This window comes from Eublepharis macularius, chromosome 2 (genome assembly GCF_028583425.1).
Source record: "Eublepharis macularius isolate TG4126 chromosome 2, MPM_Emac_v1.0, whole genome shotgun sequence".
Classification (NCBI taxonomy): domain Eukaryota; kingdom Metazoa; phylum Chordata; class Lepidosauria; order Squamata; family Eublepharidae; genus Eublepharis; species Eublepharis macularius.
In genome coordinates this window covers 72,308,374-72,327,355 of record NC_072791.1, presented here as the reverse complement: position 1 = coordinate 72,327,355, position 18,982 = coordinate 72,308,374, and the positions used below count along the sequence as shown (strand labels likewise).

The following is an 18,982-nucleotide window of genomic DNA, read 5'->3' as shown; positions in this document are numbered from 1 at the left end:
TGCCTAGGGAGGTGGTGAGCTCCCCCTCACTGGCAGTTTTCAAGAAGAGGCTGGATGAAAACTTGTCAGAGATGCTTTAGGCTGATCCTGCACTGGGCAGGGGGTTGGACTAGATGGTCTGTATGGCCCCTTCCAACTCTATGATTCTATGAAAGGAAAAGGCAGCTCAGGAATGCAAAGGAAGAACTTCAGGATCCCCTATTCAGCACACTTGACAAAATGTATTGATTTTGAAAGATAAAAGCCGGATCAGAGATTACTGGATAATTAAAAAAAACAGGCAGAGAGAAGAGGATAGTCTCCAGGGCATTTAACCTGCTAGATCAACAACAACAAAATTGAACAAAAACAAATGGAAGAAAGTAAGTCAGCTACAAAGCGGAGGAAGTTGGATGGGAGTGTGGATATTAATCAAAGTGGCATTAGCTGGATAGCACAAAATGATTTAGCCACTGATTTACTATTATTCATGTTTTTATAGCTTTTTAACAATGTGGCTAATATCCAAAGAAAAAACAAAACTTGGTTAAAATGCAACAAGCTAAAACTATGAGGAACCAGCTGTGGGTCAAAGATGTGCATCTTGCCTGTGAAACTATGTTCAGGCCCATTGTTTTCTTCTCAGGTGATGTCTCTATCCTTGCTTTTCTGCTTGTCTATAATCTTATACCAGTGATGGCGAACCTTTTTGAGCCCGAGTGCCCAAACTGCAACACAAAACCAACTTATTTATTTCAAAGTGCCAGCACTGCAATTAAACCTGAATACTGAGGTTTTAGTTTTAAAAAAACAACTCATACAGTTGTCCCAACTAATTAACATCCCTCTCTCTCTCACTCACTCAGGAGCCACAAATGAAAGTAAAGCAAGTCAAATAAAAGCAGTTTGCCCTTCTTTAGACGAGCAACCCTGCTTGCAAGCACTCTCTCTCTCACTCACTCAAGAGCCACGGCTGAAAGTAAAGCAAGTTAAATCAAAGCAGTTTGCCCTTCTTTAGACCAGCAGCCCTGCTTGCAAGCTCTCTCTCTCTCTCTCTCTCTCTCTCTCTCTCTCTCTCTCTCTCTCTCTCTCTCTCTCTCTCTCTCTCTCACTCACTCACTCACTCACTTACTCAAGAGCCACAACTGAAAGTAAAGCAAGTTAAATCAAAGCAGTTTGCCCTTCTTTAGACCAGCAGCCCTGCTTGCAAGCACTCTCTCTCTCTCTCACTCGCTCAAGAGCCACGACTGAAAGTAAAGCAAGTTAAATCAAAGCAGCTTACTCTTCTTTAGAAAGCCAGCCCCAGCAGCCTGGCTGCTGCCTCCGCTTCCTGCTGCTAAAGAGACAGACAGGAGGGAGGCAGCCTTGAGGAAAAGGAATCACGTGGGCAGGGCCAAAACCCAAGTATGGGAAATAGTTAGAAGTGAAGAAAGCACAAAAGTCTATATAGATAACATTTTAATTTGGGGCACAATTTCATAATCAGACATAGGTGTAAACTACGGGGGGGGGGGCTGAGGGGCTCAAGCCCCCCGGATTTGGCCAGGGGGGGCTGAGCCCCCCCAGGCAACCGGTGAACTACATGGGGGCTGAGGGGCTCAAGCCCCCTTGAATTTAGTCAGGGGGGCAAGCAATGACAAACTCATATATGAGGGACTCAGTTATAATGGCAGATGAAGCACAGGACTGTCCACTCCTCCTATTTATATTACAATTTCCATGATTCTTTGGGCCTTTGTTCCTGTTTTTTGGTCTTATGTATTTCTGTGTTTATTAAGAATTTATAATTTTAAAAAGGAGTTGCAGTTTATATAAACAATTTACAAATAAATGCTACAGAAGAATTCAGAGACTCTGACGGAAGATATATGATTCTGAAAATCAGGCTTCTGGAAGACAAGATTTACACACTAGCAACAATATATGCGCCAAACAATGCAAGAGAAAATTTTTATGAAAATGTTTTCCATTCCTTTTTTTATTTTCAAGCAGGTAATGATCATGGGTGCCTGGGTCCCCCTAAATTTGTGGGGAGCCCCTCCCTAAATTCTCCATGGCCCCGCCTCCATAGATGGTGACAATGGAAGCCCCTCCTTGTGGTGTCATTGGCTCCTCCCTATGTTGTCACTGGACCCCGGTTCTTTTAAGGACCAGCCCAGCCCCAGCCCCCCCCCCCCCGGGAAATCGGAAAGTCTACGCCCCTGTAATCAGAGACTAAAAAAAGTTGGGCGTACGTAAAGCTGAATTAAAACTGAAAAATAATTGTAGGTTTAGAATGAAGGGATTTTCTTATTTAGGAGAAAGCTATCCAAAGATGGAAAAGAAATAGGTCAGAACAGAGTGAGAGCAATCACAAACATGCCCACACATAAAAACAAGGAAGAGGTTCAGAAAGTATTAGGCAATGTTTAATTTTTAGGGGAAAGGCATTCCTAATTTGGCGCAGGAAACAAAGCATTGAACCTTGCTCTGTCTATTATATTCTGAAACTCCTTTAACAGGATCCCATCCTAAATAATCCTAGAATTGTTAGTGATTCTTTGTTTCATTTAGTAAGGTAAATGAAGACAGGCCACTGCAAAATCAGTGAAAGAAGGAGAGGACCCTCTCCCCCACCCCCCGCCCCAACTCCAAAGCATGTTGTCAGAACTAAAGAGGGATGTCAGAAGTGAGGGCAGCAAGTTCTTTGGGAGAGCAGGTGAAGGCTGAACAGTCAGTGCAGAAGCGGTCAACCACCTTAATTGTGTCAACAAGGCATTGGGTCAGTTTGGGCTAATGATGCGCATATCAAATATTTATGCTAAACTCACCATGGATGCTTGAAAAGCTAAGTTTGAGGTAAGCACATCATTTAGTATGCAGTATCAGCAAGGAGGCACATGACAGGCTCAGTCTGTGACAAAAGAACTGGAAATCAGGATAGAGAACCATGGTTGAAAAGGTCATGTAAATATATATTCAGCATCCTCCTGCTGTAGGGGATTAGGAACAAGTGTCTAGTAGAGCTGGCCTGAGAGCAAATACTGGAGTGGAGTGGAGAAAACAGACTGCCTGTGGGGAGGGAGACTTGAACAAAAGATCTATCCCTAGGCGCCAGAGTCATACAGGACTTATAATGCTGCTGTAGCATTAATTAATTCCTGCTATAAAGCCTGAATCCCCAAACTCATGCCATTCTGCTGCATTTAATGCCACATCATACTAAGTTTGAAGGCTTTATCTAACAATTTTAATAAACAGATTGGAAAATTATATGAAATCATCTGTTAATTGGATAGTGGCACTGATTTTTTAATTTCCCCATTCATCATAGTAAGGCTGCCAAGCTGTAGCATAGTACAGTGGATTTGATTAATGCTACACATAATCAAGAAAGCTATAAGTAAGCATGTTGCTGGGGCCATGCTATAGGAAAATCCTCTCTGGTTGCAAGACCATGTAGATGAAAAAACTCTTAGATCCTCTGTAAATCAATCACTAACTCAGGGCTCCTTCCCCCGGCCACTCCAACAGGCAGTTATCCATCCACTAATTAAAAAACCATCCCTAGACAAAAATGATGTGGCCAATTATCACCCAGTCTCTAATCTGCCCTTTCTGGGCAAAGTGACTGAGAGAGCAGTAGCTGACCAACTCCAGATCTTCTTGGAAAACTCTAGAGCTCTAGACCCTTTCCAGTCTGGATTCAGACCAGGGCATGGGACAGAGACAGCACTAGCTGCATTGGTGGATGATTTCCGTTTGAATATAGACAAAGGCTATGCCTCCCTATTACTCCTGGATCTGTCTGCAGCCTTTGACACAGTACAGCATGCCATCCTGTTGAGGCATTTAGAAACAGAAGTGAGCATCAAAGGATGTGCCCTGGACTGGTTTAAATCATTTTTCATGGAGTGGACTCAAGAGGTTGTCGTTGGAGATCAGCTGTCTCCAGAATGGGAACTATCTTGTAGGGTTCTTCAGGGTGCAATCTTATCTCCCATGTTATTCAACCTCTATGTAAAACCTTTAGGAGAACTCATTCATAGCTATGGAGTGGGATGCCATCAATATGCAGATGACACCCAACTCTGTATCTCCCTATCCAGGTCCCCACAGGATGCAGTAGAAATCTTAGATTGCTGCCTGACAGCTGTGGTGAAATGGCTGAAAAATAACAAATTGAAATTGAACCCAGACAAGACTGAAGAAATGCTTGTTGGGAAGGCAGAGATCTTGAAAGACATTGTACTCCTCACTTTTGATGGCGTTCGTCTGACCCTTGCAGACTCAGTTAAGAGCCTAGGGGTTATACTGGATCCAGCACTCCTACTAGAAAAACAAGTTAAGGCAGCCACAAAAAATGCTTACTACAATCTTACTCTAGCCTGGAAGATGGCTTTTAACTTCAACACAGGCAACCTGGCCACCTGGATCCATGCTATGGTAACTTCAGAACTTGACTATTGTAATGCACTATGCATTGGTCTCCCATCTAAGTTATCTAGGAGGCTCCAACTGGTGCAAAATTCTGCAGCTCGACTGTTAGCAGGAGTGAGCAGGAGCATGAACATCACTCCCATCCAACAGTCACTTCATTGGCTACCTATCAGTTACCATGCTCAATTCAAGGTATTGGTTATTACATATAAAGCTCTTCACGGCCTTGGCCCAGCATACCTACGGAACCACCTCTCTTCATATGTCCCTTCACAACAGCTTCGCTCATCTGAACAGGATCTCTTGCTGGTGCCAGCCTGCACATGGGCAAAATTAACAGCAGCCCACACACGGGCTTTCTCTGTGGTGGCCCCTACCCTGTGGAACAGCCTGCCTTAGGAGGTCAGGAGAGCCCCCACTCTCCTGGCTTTCCACAAATGATGCAAAACTGAATTATTCAAAGCGATTTTTTACTCAGATAAGAGGGAAGTATTGTAGGGAGGGGGTCTCAGATGCTTCGCTAATGAGTTAGGGACCATAGACTTCACCACTGTGTTGCCTTGTATATTTTCTGTTGCTTTGAATATGTACTCCTATATACTACCTGTGCTTCATGTTGTCTAATTTCAGGCCTAGAATTGATTATGTTCTGTGTCAGCAGTTCTTCAACTCTGTATTGGATCCTTGCTAATGCTATGTCTTTGTAAAATCCTATGACATTGTTTATAGAAATGTCCTTGACCATGTATAGAAATGTCCTTGATACTGATTGTGCTAATCTCGCACTATGTAATCTGCCTTGAGTCTCAGTGAGAAAGGTGGACTATAAATGACATAAATAAATATAATTTGGACAGGTGCTGAATGCAGAGGATATTTCTATTGAAACGTAGGATGGCAATGAAATAAAGAGGCCTATAGGCTTGAAATGAAGGTAATGTAGCTTTTGCATGGACCTGTGGCCTTATTCTGGAGCCAGATCACAGAGATATTTAGCCCAGTTATGTTTAACTTCTTGGACTCACGGCAGCTCTAGAGTAATTTCTTAAAGATGTCATCCCCAGTCCCAGACCATGTATGTGTCTAGGACTTGAATATAGGGCCTCACACAGAAAGTGAAAATCATAAGCCTGGGTCAATAAGCCTAGGTTTAAAATCTTTCAGACGTAATAGCTTCATACAAGTCAAGAACAAAAGAGACAGGAACCCGCCACATTATGGCTAAAAACCTATCCAGGGGGCTAGGACTATACAACTGAGCCCCTGTACAAAGAGAGTTCCCCTCCCCCCTCACCTGCACAATTCATATACATTTTCTTCTTTCATTACTATGTGGGAGTAATGAGGGATGAATCTATACTTGACCAATACTGGAGAAGTTGTTTGGGCAATTACTGGGCAGCTGCTGCTACTGCCATTCCTGTTATTCAACATATAAATATAGAACAGCAGTCTGAAGAGCTGTCAAGGGCTGTAGCATCAAAATCACACTTTGAAAAGGCACATTTATTTCAAGGGCCATTAGAATCAGGAAAAGGAAATTGACATTGGATAAACTGGAGAGAATGATATTGAATAGAAGATTTTTTTACAGAACCTTTGGAAGTGTTTTGTAAATAGCTGCTCCTTAGTTGCTTTTGAAATCTACAATATTATTTTCTGAAGACATTAACTACCTCTGTAGGTTTAATTCCCCTCCACCATTTCATAGAGTTATTTCTTTGGCTTGCTCATTTCTCTGAGATCTGACTAGTCCAGACAACAGCTTCCCACTCTGCTGGTTGCACTACACTGGAAGTCCAAAAGAAGTCCTCGTAAGAGGCTTTTCAAATTGCACAAGGACTTTTCTGAATAATTTCTTGCCAATCCTTCATTTGGACTGTGCCCCGCCTCGTCTCACTGTACTCTGTTCTATTGTTTAGAGGAATGGGGATCTTCTCACAGTTTCTACTGTTTGCAGGCGAGAAATGAGATCAATTAGTTAGCTTGACAGCTGGAAAATCCTTAGTTTGGAAGCAGATTCTGAAACTGCACTAAACAAGATACCTGTTTTTTTTACACAATGTGAGCAGCTCCCAAACAGGCTGGTGGCTGCCCTGTTGTGTTTCCTAGCGTAGGAAATCTCAGCCGATTGGAGAAATTAACTAAGATTCTGCCCTCAGGATAATTTTGGTGAGTTCCTGCAAGGCTGAAATGCAGTTACTCTGGGGTGGGGATCAGGAGATGACTCTCAGCTGATTGCCTAGGTAAGCCAAGATTCACCTTCTGGTCCCCAGTCTGAAAATGTCACCTTGCAGAGCTGGGGTGTCATGCAGTTTGAAGTGAGGGATCAGAAGCCCATTGCCAGCTGACGGGAAGCATCAGCTGAGATTATGGCTACCGATACCACCCCACCCACAAATTTTGTTGTGTCCCAGCCTTGCATGAACAGGAGAGCAGCCCATTGATAAGTTGTCTTCCTGATTGTGACTGGTGATCAGAATGTTTCCCAGTCTGCAAAGGAAAACCTGAATTCCTGTCCCACCTGCGAAATAAACAAATGCATACTAATGTATTTTTACTGAAATTCCTAAATATACCCAATTTCTATTGAGATTAGAGAATAAAAAGCAGGATTAGACACTCATACTAGATGATGGTGTCACTTTCTGAGTCATCATAACCTCACCTGGCTCCTCTCCTTCTCACAGGAGTAGTGAAAGTGGGGGAGGGGAGCAATGCTCTGAACGTTCCCTTTCTTGTTTTTCTCTTATAGCCTGCCTACTTCAAGCTGAGCTGGTGAATTATGAGCGAGTCAAGGAATATTGCCTGAAAGTACTAAAGAAAGAAGGAGAGAACTTCAAGGCACTCTATCGGTCAGGTGTAGCATTCTACCATCTTGGAGATTACAACAAGGCACTTTACTACTTGAAAGAAGCAAGGTCTCAACAGCCAGCAGGTAATGGTAGTAAAGAAAGGCCATTCTGAGGTGGCATTCACCAACTGTACTGCTTAAAAAATGTTTCCGAAAGGGACTGACTCCCCTCTCCTTGCCTTCCTATATTTCTATTTTATATTTTTTGTACTCAAGACTTCACACAAAGCGCAGAACTTGATGTTACACCCGACATGGAACTGCCAGATAAAACGGCAATCCTCTCTCAAGTTCTCTCCCTGTGCCCATACATGGACACCCCCTCAGTGCAATCCTAAGAAGAGGTATAGCCTTCTAAGTTCACTGATTTCATTGGACTTAGAAGGTAGGATTATCCTGCACACTTAACCTTTTGAGATGTGACCACTCTACAAATATGTGTGCCAAATTGTTATTGGGAAGAAATTTTAAAACAAAACTGCCAGTTTTCGATCTTTAAAAAATACTACAAGAATTGTCGAAGGCTTTCACGGCCGGAGAACGATGGTTGTTGGGGGTTTTCCGGGCTGTATTGCCGTGGTCTTGGCATTGTAGTTCCTGACGTTTCGCCAGCAGCTGTGGCTGGCATCTTCAGAGGTGTAGCACCAAAAGACAGAGATCTCTCAGTGTCACAGATGACACTGAGAGATCTCTGTCTTTTGGTGCTACACCTCTGAAGATGCCAGCCACAGCTGCTGGCGAAACGTCAGGAACTACAATGCCAAGACCACGGCAATACAGCCCGGAAAACCCCCAACAACCAACTACAAGAATTACTTACAAGAAAACAATCTCATGTAGCCATTTGGAAGATTCACAAATAGAGTAGATTGTTGCCTGCCTATGAAACATTTTTTTTGCGAGCTGCTCCTCAGAGGCAGACATTTATTTCTCATCAGATGAACAGAGAATGTTACCAGCTCTTGAGACATGCATGTCAGGTAGTGTAACAGTTACACAGCACAATTGTAAAACAGCATTTATGAAGTATAAACAGTTATCTATATAAACCATGTACGCCTACAACTATACCTACAATAACCTTCAATCACTAAATTCCTACAGAATAGAAATATTTTACATAATTTCTGTAAGAAGATACTGAAAGGGGGCCAGTGGAGGAAGGAAGTTCCAGAGCTGAGAGTCATCAACAGCTCTTCACTGTGAGTTTGCCGTCCACTCAAGGTTAGTCTCCAGAAGGGTCTCTGACATAGAATCATAGGGTTGGAAGGGGTTTCCAGGGTCATCTAGTCCAACCCCCAGCACAATGAAGGAAATTTACAACTACCTCCCCACACACACACCTAGTGACCCCTGCTCCATGCCCAGAAGATGGTAAAACACCGTCAGGATCCCTAGCCAAACTGGCCTGGGAAAATTGCTTCCTGACCCCGAAGGGACGATAGGCTTTCCCCTGGGCATGTAAGACAGGGTCACAAGAACTAAGCCCTGATGTAACTCTTCCTGCCCTCCCTCTCATGATCTGTCTAGGTTCACAGAATCAGAGCAAACCGCAAGTGGAGGGGGTGGGGGAGGAATCAATAACCAACTCAGAAATGCAAAAATCAAAACTCTAATAAATAGATACAAAGTTACAATCAACAAATATCATAACAAGATATAGACATTCAATAAAGATGTAAATGTTTGCAATAAATAATTGATCATATGCAGGCAAGCTGCTCCATGAAATATACTTACCAACTATAATCCAACAGATAGAGTCCTCCACAATGCTGAATCACAAGGTAAGTAGAAACCTTGTGATTCAGCCTAGGTTCACAGAATCAGCATTGCTGTCAGATGGCCATCTATCTAGCCTCTGATTTAAAACCTCCAAAGAAAGAGAGCCCCCCACCTTTTGAGGAAGCCTATTTCACTAAGGAACTGCTCTAACTGTCGGAAAGTTTTTCCTAATGTTTAGCTGAGGGAGGAAAAGTCTGTATGGATTTAATTAGGGATGTGCACAGGAATAAAATTTGGTTGATTGGGTTCGATAATACCGAACTGGAAAAAAATTTGGACTACCAAATTCATTCTCCAGTTCGGTTCAGTGATACAAAGCAAATTTGGTAAAATTCGGCCATTGTTTCTATGGGAAACTCAGGGGTTATTCAGGCACCTACTCCTAACTGTCCTCTATCTGCAAGCTTCATGAAGATTGGACTCTGGGGGGATCATTTTATACCCCTCCCCCCCCAAAGGTGTACCCCAGCCACCTCCAATTCCATTATTCTCTAAGGTGAAAACTATGAGGGCTATTCAGGAGGCTGGGGGTGGCACTCGGAAAGCAAAATCTGCCAAATTTGCAGGGGACCTACTCCTAACTGTCCTGTAAAGACCCACCAAATTTCAGGGAGATTGGATCCTGGGGTCAAATTCTGTGGCCCCTGAACAAAGTGCCCCCAGCTACTCCATTTGTTCCTATTGTGAGGGGAAAACTCCAAGCTGACTCCCACTGTAGAAACACATGGACCAAGCACCCCAATAAACACCTCCCCACAGAAGAAGAACAACCAACAACAATTGAACACCACACCAACTTCAATGCCAATGTCATGAGTCAGCCCCAGCCCCGACTGGCCACCTTACTTAGTGCCTCAGAGTCCTCCTCAGAGTCCTCCTCAGAAGATGAGCAGGAAGGGCCAGCAGGATCTCCTCTAGAGTTGGAAGCCCCTGCAGAAGCTATGGGAGAGGAGGAGCAGTCAGAGACCACTGCTGCTGCTCCAGAGGGAATTCAGCAAGAACAGCCTGGAGCTTCTGCAGAGACTGTCAGGGATGAGGAACAGCCAGAAACCTCCACAGAGGCTGTAAGAGACAAAGACTCCCCCAGGGCAAGAGCGAAATCCGAGCCTCTGGGGCCAGCTGAAAGGAGGAAACTTAGAGATAAGGCAGTGCTCCTGGAGAGGCGTAGGAGTGGCCGTCTGCAAACACAATGCCGAGCTGAGCTGTTCAACGGAGAGGCAACAGCTGTCCCTCATTAGGACAGCAATAAAGGAAGACGCTGAGCAAACCAAGCATGGAAGCAACTCAGCTCGCCACTCCCTGCTACCTGGACGTTCGTGTACCCTGCTCCACTGCTTGCTTGGACTTTGACCTTGGCCTGCCTACTGACTACTCTTCTGCCTGCCCCTCTCTCTCTGACTGATAGCCTGACCCTGACACCTGGCCTGACTCCTGGACCCTGGTTTGCTGTCTTCTGTAATACTGAACTCCTGCCTGCTGTGTTCAGCCCTGCAGTACCAGTGAGCCTCCTGCCTGCTGTGCCCAGCCCTGTGCGCGACATGTTGCTTCCACCCCTAACTCAAAAGCTACCGGCAGCATGGCCGCAGCCACAGCTGCTGCACTTGTAGCTCAGAACCAGACGCTTCAGCAGACGGTAACCCAACCGAGCCAAACGGGCCGACAAAGCAACCGCAGACCGGCGACGCCGGGAAGGGGACCCTTTGAAGGTGGGGGACTCGGTGTGGCTTTCCACTCGGCACATTCGGTCACAGCGGCCCTCCCAGAAATTGGACCACTGTTTCATTGGGCCCTACCGAATTACCGCCCAGATCAATCCTGTGGCCTACCGATTGGAGCTCCCGCCAACGCTCCGTATCCACCCTGTGTTCCATCGCTCCCTGCTCACCCTGGTAGCACCTCCACACCCCCTCCGTGAACCTGTATCACCGCCTCCCCCGGTCCTGGTGGACGGACAGGAGGAGTACGAAGTAGAACGGCTCGTGGACTCTCGCTGGCACCGGGGCCATCTGCAGTACCTGGTGGAATGGAAGGGCTATGGACCCAAGGATAGATCATGGGAACCGGCCGAGAACCTCCATGCACCCCACTTCATCCGCCAGTTCCATTGGACCTACCCCAGCAAACCCGGACCCTCGGGTGGAGGGGGCCTTGGGAGGGGGGATGGTGTCATGAGTCAGCCCCAGCCCTGATTCGTTTTCGTTTTCTCGGCCATGTCGGACGCTCCTCTCCGCAGGTCTGGGAGGAAGCGCCCGAGCAGCCTGACCGGGCGGCTGATCTGCGAAGATTAGCCCCCAGAACTCCCAGTGAGGGAGGCAGGGTCTGGAACGCAGTGGGAAGAGCCCCCTGAAATCTATGCAGGGGGTAAATTGCCTGTTTGTTCCTATGGAGGCCAGCAGACGTGCGCGGCACCTCGAGTGCTGCCGGGCCATGGAAAACGTCAAAGAGCAGAACTAGGCGGAAGCCTGTAAGTAAGCGAATCCCTTCTGTTATTACAAGCGCATGCGAAGGAGTGGTGGGATCTGAAGCTAAGAAGGCTCGTTCTTCCCCCTCGCTGAGTTTCAGAATTTGGTTGGCGGTTCCCCCCCCCTAAAATGGCAGCGAAAAAGCAGAGTCCCGCTTTGGGCAAGTCAATTTCGGCTGCCCTGCAGGGGAAAGGAGAGTCGCTCGAGGACTTGGTGAAGAGGTCGGTTATCGAAGCCATAAAGCCCTTTGTTGACAAGTTGAATGAAACAGATCAAAGGGTGGGCTTAATTGAGAGCGAAGTGAAAACCATTAAGGAAGCAGCGGGGGGGGGGCAGAGAAGTCTGTTCGGGAAAATGCGTCACTCGTGAGGGCAACGAATAAAGAGTTAAAGCTGGTGGAGAACCAGCTGATCGGGCTACAAGTGGAACGAACACAGACAATTTTGCGCATCCAGAATGTGAAAGAGGAGGAAAATGAGGATTTATGGGATCTGGCCTCGGAACTATTGGCAACACCCGCGAGGGCAACTAAAGAAGAGGTAAAAAGCGCCATTTTGGAAGTCCGTCGGGCTTCTTCAAAATATGCAACGAAGCGTCAGCTGCCTCGCGAGATCATCATCGATTTTTCATCTAAGAGGATCCGAGACACTATCCTATACAACTCATACAATGCGGATCTGGACTTTCTGGGTAATAAAGTTAAGATACTGAAGGACGTTCCATTTTTAGTTCAGAAAAGAAGATTTAAGTATAAAAAGTTTGCAGCTCTTCTGAGGGAACATGGAATAAAGTATAAATGGCTATTTCCGGAAGGTATCTGGTTTAGTTACAAAGATCAAGCTTACAACATCAGAACATCAACTAAGGGATTTTGAGGACAAAAATCAAGAATTTCAGCAAGACACCAAGCAAGAAGAAAAGGATTTGAAGTCTGAAGGGGGGGGAGGGAACGACCACTGCGGTTGCAGTTGCTCAGAGAGAACTGCATCCGAGGCCCGGGGGGGGGGGGGGAGGAAGACTTAATTTGGATTGTAATCTGTATTTTGCAAGGTCAACCACTCCATCAATATCTTACAAAGTTTTAATTTTTTAATAATGGCAGTATGAAGGGAAAGCATTATTTGTAGTGTAGTGTTGTTATATGTTGTTGTTTTTTCTCTCCTTCCCCTGCCCGCCTTCTTTCCCTCTGTATTGTTAGTTAATGTAGGTAATAAAAAAATAAAAAAAATAAAAAAAATGAGTCAGCCCCAGCCCTGACTGGCCACCTTACCTAGTGCCTCAGAGTCCTCCTCAGAGTCCTCCTCAGAAGATGAGCAGGAAGGGCCAGCAGGATCTCCTCTAGAGTCGGAAGCCCCTGCAGAAGCTATGGGAGAGGAGGAGCAGTCAGAGACCACTGCTGCTGCTCCAGAGGGAATTCAGCAAGAACAGCCTGGAGCTTCTGCAGAGACTGTCAGGGACGAGGAACAGCCAGAAACCTCCACAGAGGCTGTAAGAGACAAAGACTCCCCCAGGGCAAGAGCGAAATCCGAGCCTCTGGGGCCAGCTGAAAGGAGGAAACTTAGAGATAAGGCAGTGCTCCTGGAGAGGCGTAGGAGTGGCCGTCTGCAAGCACAACGCCAAGCTGAGCTGTTCAACGGAGAGGCAACAGCTGTCCCTCATTAGGACAGCAATAAAGGAAGACGCTGAGGAAACCAAGCGTGGAAGCAACTCAGCTCGCCACTCCCTGCTACCTGGACGTTCATGTACCCTGCTCTACTGCTTGCTTGGACTTTGACCTTGGCCTGCCTACTGACTACTCTTCTGCCTGCCCCTCTCTCTCTGACTGATAGCCTGACCCTGACACCTGGCCTGACTCCTGGACCCTGGTTTGCTGTCTTCTGTAATACTGAACTCCTGCCTGCTGTGTTCAGCCCTGCAGTACCAGTGAGCCTCCTGCCTGCTGTGCCCAGCCCTGTGCGCGACAGCCAACAAAAAAACAGAACCCAGTAAAAAACACCAACCAAACTTCTGTAAAGAAAAAGCAAGTCCCCAAAACAGAAGAAAACATCCCCCTCCAGAACAACTGCCCCAAACAACCAGGACCCCCCCTGCACCCGAGGAGGAAGCAATAAACCAAAATGTGCAGAATTGTATATATATATATATTTAAAATGACCAGAGCAACAAGTGAATAAATATGAAGCATATACAATTTCATACACACATCCTAAAACTATGTAATACCAGTCATTGCAATCTGCACATATCAACAATCCTTCCACTAACGCTTATGGTAACAAGATGCAGGAGAGGTATGCATTGTAGACCTTTGGGGGTTGGGGAACTGTGGATATTCTTTGTGCCCTTGAAAAAGTGTAAAATATGAAACAGGTTGAGTGAGCTGGCTTCCCCGTTGGGCTCTTTGGGGGTCTTGTACCCCTGGGATGTAGTGTCTGACCTGTAAAGGAAAGAATATAGAAAGAGGACATTAGCACCATCATATCTTCAGTATTTGGTGCACTTACCTGATGAACTCCATACGACTGTGGTTGCCACTTTAAGACCTTACTCCAACAGCTCTGCAAAAGAAAGAGGATTTTGTCAGCATTGGACTGTATTATGGAAGAATGGTCATGTATATATACATATGTGTATTAGTTCAAATATGTTTTGAGATAATTTTGTTATTGGATGAATTTTGTTACCATAGGAATTATTGGAAGAATTGATATGTGCAGATTGTAATGATTGGTATTTATACATAGTTTTAGGATGTGTGTATGAAATTGTATTTGCTTCATATTTATTCACTGGTTGCACTGGTCACTTTAAATAGATATATATGATTCTGTACATTTTGGTTTATTGTTTCTTCCTCCAGTGCAGGGGGGTCCTGTTATTTTGGGCTGTTGCTTCCTGGAGGAGCCTGTTTTTTGTATTCCCCCCAGAACAATCAGCAAAAATTTACAGTAACAAAGAAATCATCCGCAACAGGGGAAATCAGCTCCCCCAGAAGAATAAGCAGCAAAATGAACAGTAAATATAACTTCAAAAGCTAGAAATCAAAGCCTCCCCTACACAAAAGCCCAACCAAAGTACCCCCACACTCAACAAAAAAGCAGTTTTTAAAATGCAATTTTTTAAAAAAAAACCATTCTCCAGGTTATATAAAAATCTGGGGATCAGAAGATTGGCAGAGGAATGAGTGGACATAGTATGAATCCATGTATCCATAATACTGATGTCCAGTTAGTTTGAGATCAGGGTATGCTTCAGTAGTTCTATTTTACACCGAAATGCAGTGGACTTAGATTTCTTTTGATTTCAGTTCCCCCCACCCCACCCTTTATATTCAAATGTACATTGCCAGGTGAGAGCAAACTTCATATATCTGATGAAGTGTCCATAAAAGTGGATGCCCTAATAAATCTCTTTAAAGGTGCCACAGGATTCCTTTTTAGTTTGGCCATAACAGACTAACATGACTTCCCCTAGAATCTGACTCTTAGGATCCCATCAGACTTTCTGTTTCCATCTGTCATATATAGGCAGCCCTTTGTCTGAAGCCACTTCCATTTAGCTTGAACAGCTGCACACCCTACACTTGCATAGCCAACATGCTTCTACACCCTTTCAATCCAGCCTAGCTTGATTAAAGGCAGCCACTCCTGCTTCCATCTCAATTTGCCACAGGAAATGCATAGTCTTATGAAATGGAAAGCCACTTAGAGGGAAGTACAGAATTATCTTCATTTCCCCCCTAGGGTCCTGGTCAACATTTCCAGGTGTGGCATATTTATGGGAACTTTAACTTCTACACACTTTTGTGCTTTTATTTAATAACTCACAACCTTATTTTATCCACTTATAAAATGAACAGGATCTTTTTAAAAAAAATTGCTTCAGACATTTTTCAACAAAATGTGAGAGACCTCCATTAGGATTGACAAGCCATCAGAAAAATACAACCCACTGGGGTTTTGGACTAGCTGACTTTTTTTGGGTAGTAAAAACTAGATATTTGAGTAGGTCGCTAAAACTTTGAGTAAAAATCATTAGCAATTTTAATACTTGAACTCTATAGTTTGCCCATGTAAGGCAATGGGTCACGGGGTTAAACCCTAACATGCCATTTAACGTTGCTTTAAGGGAGGTTTTGCTCTGGTTTGGCATCCAAGACCTACAACACAACAATGTTGATAAGTTAAATTGCTGCACTTGAGTCCCAGTTCATATTACTTCTATAGATCTTGGGGAAAGTAGCTATTGATCTGTGCTTCTGGCAGTCCTTTTTCCTGGGGCTGGGCAGGAATCCCTTCAGCTTCCTTTAGAAGAAGGGGGGAAAGCTTTCTTTGGCTTCTTGCTGTTCGTTCTCTCTCTCCCCCCCCCCTTCATTGTCTTTCTCTGCCCCCACTCTTTTCCATGGGTGAAGTGATCAAAACTGGTCTGCTCTTTTTCCTCAGCTTCTGAACAGTGAAGGGCTTTGGTCCTAAAACCCATCCCTGGTTCTGCCCTACCTGGACCAGCCTTAGTATGCAAACCCTGCTGCTTGTGGATTGGTCCTGCAGGCTTTGTTCAGTATCTCGTTACTCACTACAGCAGGACACCCACCAGAGTCTCCTGAGTTCCACTTCTGCTCTGGACCTGCTGTGGTACCAGCATGTTTTAAACCAAACTTTGGTACTCTTATCTGCAGCACACACCAGGCGCTACTGGCCTTTTTTTCTGAAGGCTTTCTTTCTGGGTTCTGAGGACCGACTGAAAGAAAGCAAAATGATTATAGGTTTTTAAAAATGCAAAGGATGATGATCCTGTACTAACACCATAGGGGCAACCCTGAGTACACTGAACCAAAGCAAACAAAGACCAAAGACCAGGGAACCCTGGGTTTTGGTCTTTGTTTGCTAAGGATGATGATCCTGGCAACAGTCATACCTTTCCTTGCCTCAGTTCTTCCTTCTGTAAAATGGTGGCATTTACTCACTTGCTTTTTGTGATTCTCATGCTTGAAATGTTATCACAGCATGTTCTGTCTCAAATATAGCCATTTAAGATGGATGCATTAGGACAAGCCACTGGAAAATTACTTTTCTGAACAAAGGAATTTCTTAAATGACCAGCAGTAATTTACTTCACAGAAAGCCTCTCTGTTCTGAAAGTCTCCCATGGGGAGGGGAATCTCTTAAGGCTATTTATTTTCCTGCTAAAGGCGAATAGAGCTGGAACAACAAACCTACCTGAATTGCTTTCCCTTGCCCTTCAACCTCAACTGCAAAACCAGCTGAGAGAAATCTGAGGTGCAGCTCCCTCATTAAAAGAGGCAATTTAAGGAAAGAACACAAGGCTTTTAAAAAGTTGTGGCAACTTTTTATAAATTGTGCTGGTTTACTACTAACTAGACTGTTAGTGTGGCTGTAATAGTGGCAGGAAGATTTCTGAGCATCTCCTTATTTAGAAGGGATTCAGTCTTGCTGCTGTATAGTTTCCTTTCTGACAATATTATTTTCTTGGATAAGGTAGGTGGAGACTAGCCTGTCTATCAGTCTCACATTTGTAGGAGAGTCAAGTAATGTAATATTTGCTTACATTTTTCCTCCCCAAACACAACATTCATTGCAGTGACAACCCCTTTATCTGCATGCTGACCCATTCTGATAAGGCAGGTGCATGGCTGCACCTGCCTTATCAGAATGGGTAGCCCCTTCTAGGGCTACTTTGGAAGAGAGGAGGATTCCTCTGAAAGAACAATGGCCTAACAAAGGATCTTAGTGAGTTTGGGGCTGAAATATGATTTGAAGCAGATGCTACAGAACTCTTTCTTGAGCACAAAAGTATATATTGTTTTTATTAAACTGATGGCACTGAGGAAGTTTGGTTTGGTCCATGCATATACTATATCTTCATATGTGCACATGTACCCCTATAATCTAGGTTGAAGATTGACAGTACAACAAGTGCAAAGCAATAGACATGTTAATGTTTTGTGATACGTGCTCCTCAGTTAATTATGTGGTCCATTATTATTATTTGAACTGCTTGTTTTATCTCTTGTCCATTATTCATGGATGATTTTGTCTTCCGCATTTTGTTTCCTGCTTATTTATATGTTGTATTATTGCCTACATTTAAGTTATAAACACACGGAGCTGCCTTATATGAAGTCAGACCACTGTCTATTCAGTTCAGTATTGTCCTCTCTAATTGGTAGCTGCTCTGCAGGGTCTCAGGTGAAGGCCTCCCCTATCACCTACCACCAGCTCCTTTTTAAAAACAGTGGAGATGCCATGAATTGAGCCTGGGATCTTTTGTAAGCAAAACAGATGCTCTGCCACTGAGCCAAAGTCCCTCCCATGTTTTTGTCTTTTTTCAAAATGTGTCACCTTTTAAAAATTCTTTATAAACTAAAAGTTGCTTTGTATTTTAAAAGACAGGGAATAACCCAATCAAAAACCAGCACAGCAGCACTGTCTTCCAGCACTTCTGTATTGTAATCTGATTCCGTCTAAAATTTCTGCTTTCTCCTCCAAGAAACCACAGTGGGAAGAGGAGAGAGGGATTTCTAGCTTTGCACTGAGTATGGAATGCTTCTGATTTCAAAGGATACACCCAGCAATTCCCTCAGGCATGTGAGGAAGTTGCCTCTGCCCCTTGTGTTCAATACAAATGTCCCAACTCAGCAAGGGAGATCTATGTACAGCTGATATTAATGCACTTTTTAACATAGCTCATCTAAGTTCCATTGAGTGGGGCTGGGGGTGTCTCTTAACAACAACAACAACAACAGCCAGTCATCCAGCTGGCTACAAATGGAAGAGTGGGGAATCAAACCTGGTTCTCCAGAGTAGAGTCCCACTGCTTGATGTACATTTGCATACCTATCCAAGGCCACATGTTTTGTAACTAGATTCAGACTAGAGAGTTTGAATATTTACTCTTGGAGTAACAATCACAATGATGTATCATCATATAATGCTGTCAACAAGCGTTAATAATGTTAACCTAATATTAATACTGGTCACTAGTATTATTAATCTTACTGATTAATAAACAATTACAGCAATGAACAAACAAAACATATGAAATGGACTCCAAACAACTACTGATACGTGGTGACAACATTATTGGCTATCTAAGAGCAGGTGAACAGGACGGTCTGAAAATTCCTTTCAGTCTATTATTGTCAAATACTGCTGCCCTGTGCCAAATTTTCCTCTTCTTTATGGTAAAAGAAAATCTCTCTGCTTCCCTCTCCTCTTGTCGTTCTGATCTCTTCAGCATCCCCTTCCTTTCCAAATGTCAACAACTGACAATTTTTTTACTCTTGCTTTCTCTCCCCAGTATTATATGCTGTTCCCATCACATTTGCTGAATCCCATGTCAGGAACTGACATTACATTCTTCCCATCTTCACTGTCCAATTTTTTTTAAAAAATCCCTTGTTTATTATATCTAAGAGTAAAGTGGCTGGTTTGCATTAATAATGAAAATAGAATACTCAGGCATC

General features: G+C 44.2%; 1 protein-coding gene across 1 annotated transcript in view; it reads left to right on the top strand.

Annotated features, from left to right (window-relative positions):
- Positions 1 to 18,982, top strand: part of TTC9 (tetratricopeptide repeat domain 9) — a 46,201-nt gene that overhangs the window by 15,732 nt on the left and 11,487 nt on the right. Inside the window, exon 2 of the mRNA XM_054971814.1 lies at positions 7,154 to 7,336. Coding sequence (XP_054827789.1) covers positions 7,154 to 7,336 — 183 coding nt within the window. The remainder of the gene's footprint in view (positions 1 to 7,153; positions 7,337 to 18,982) is intronic.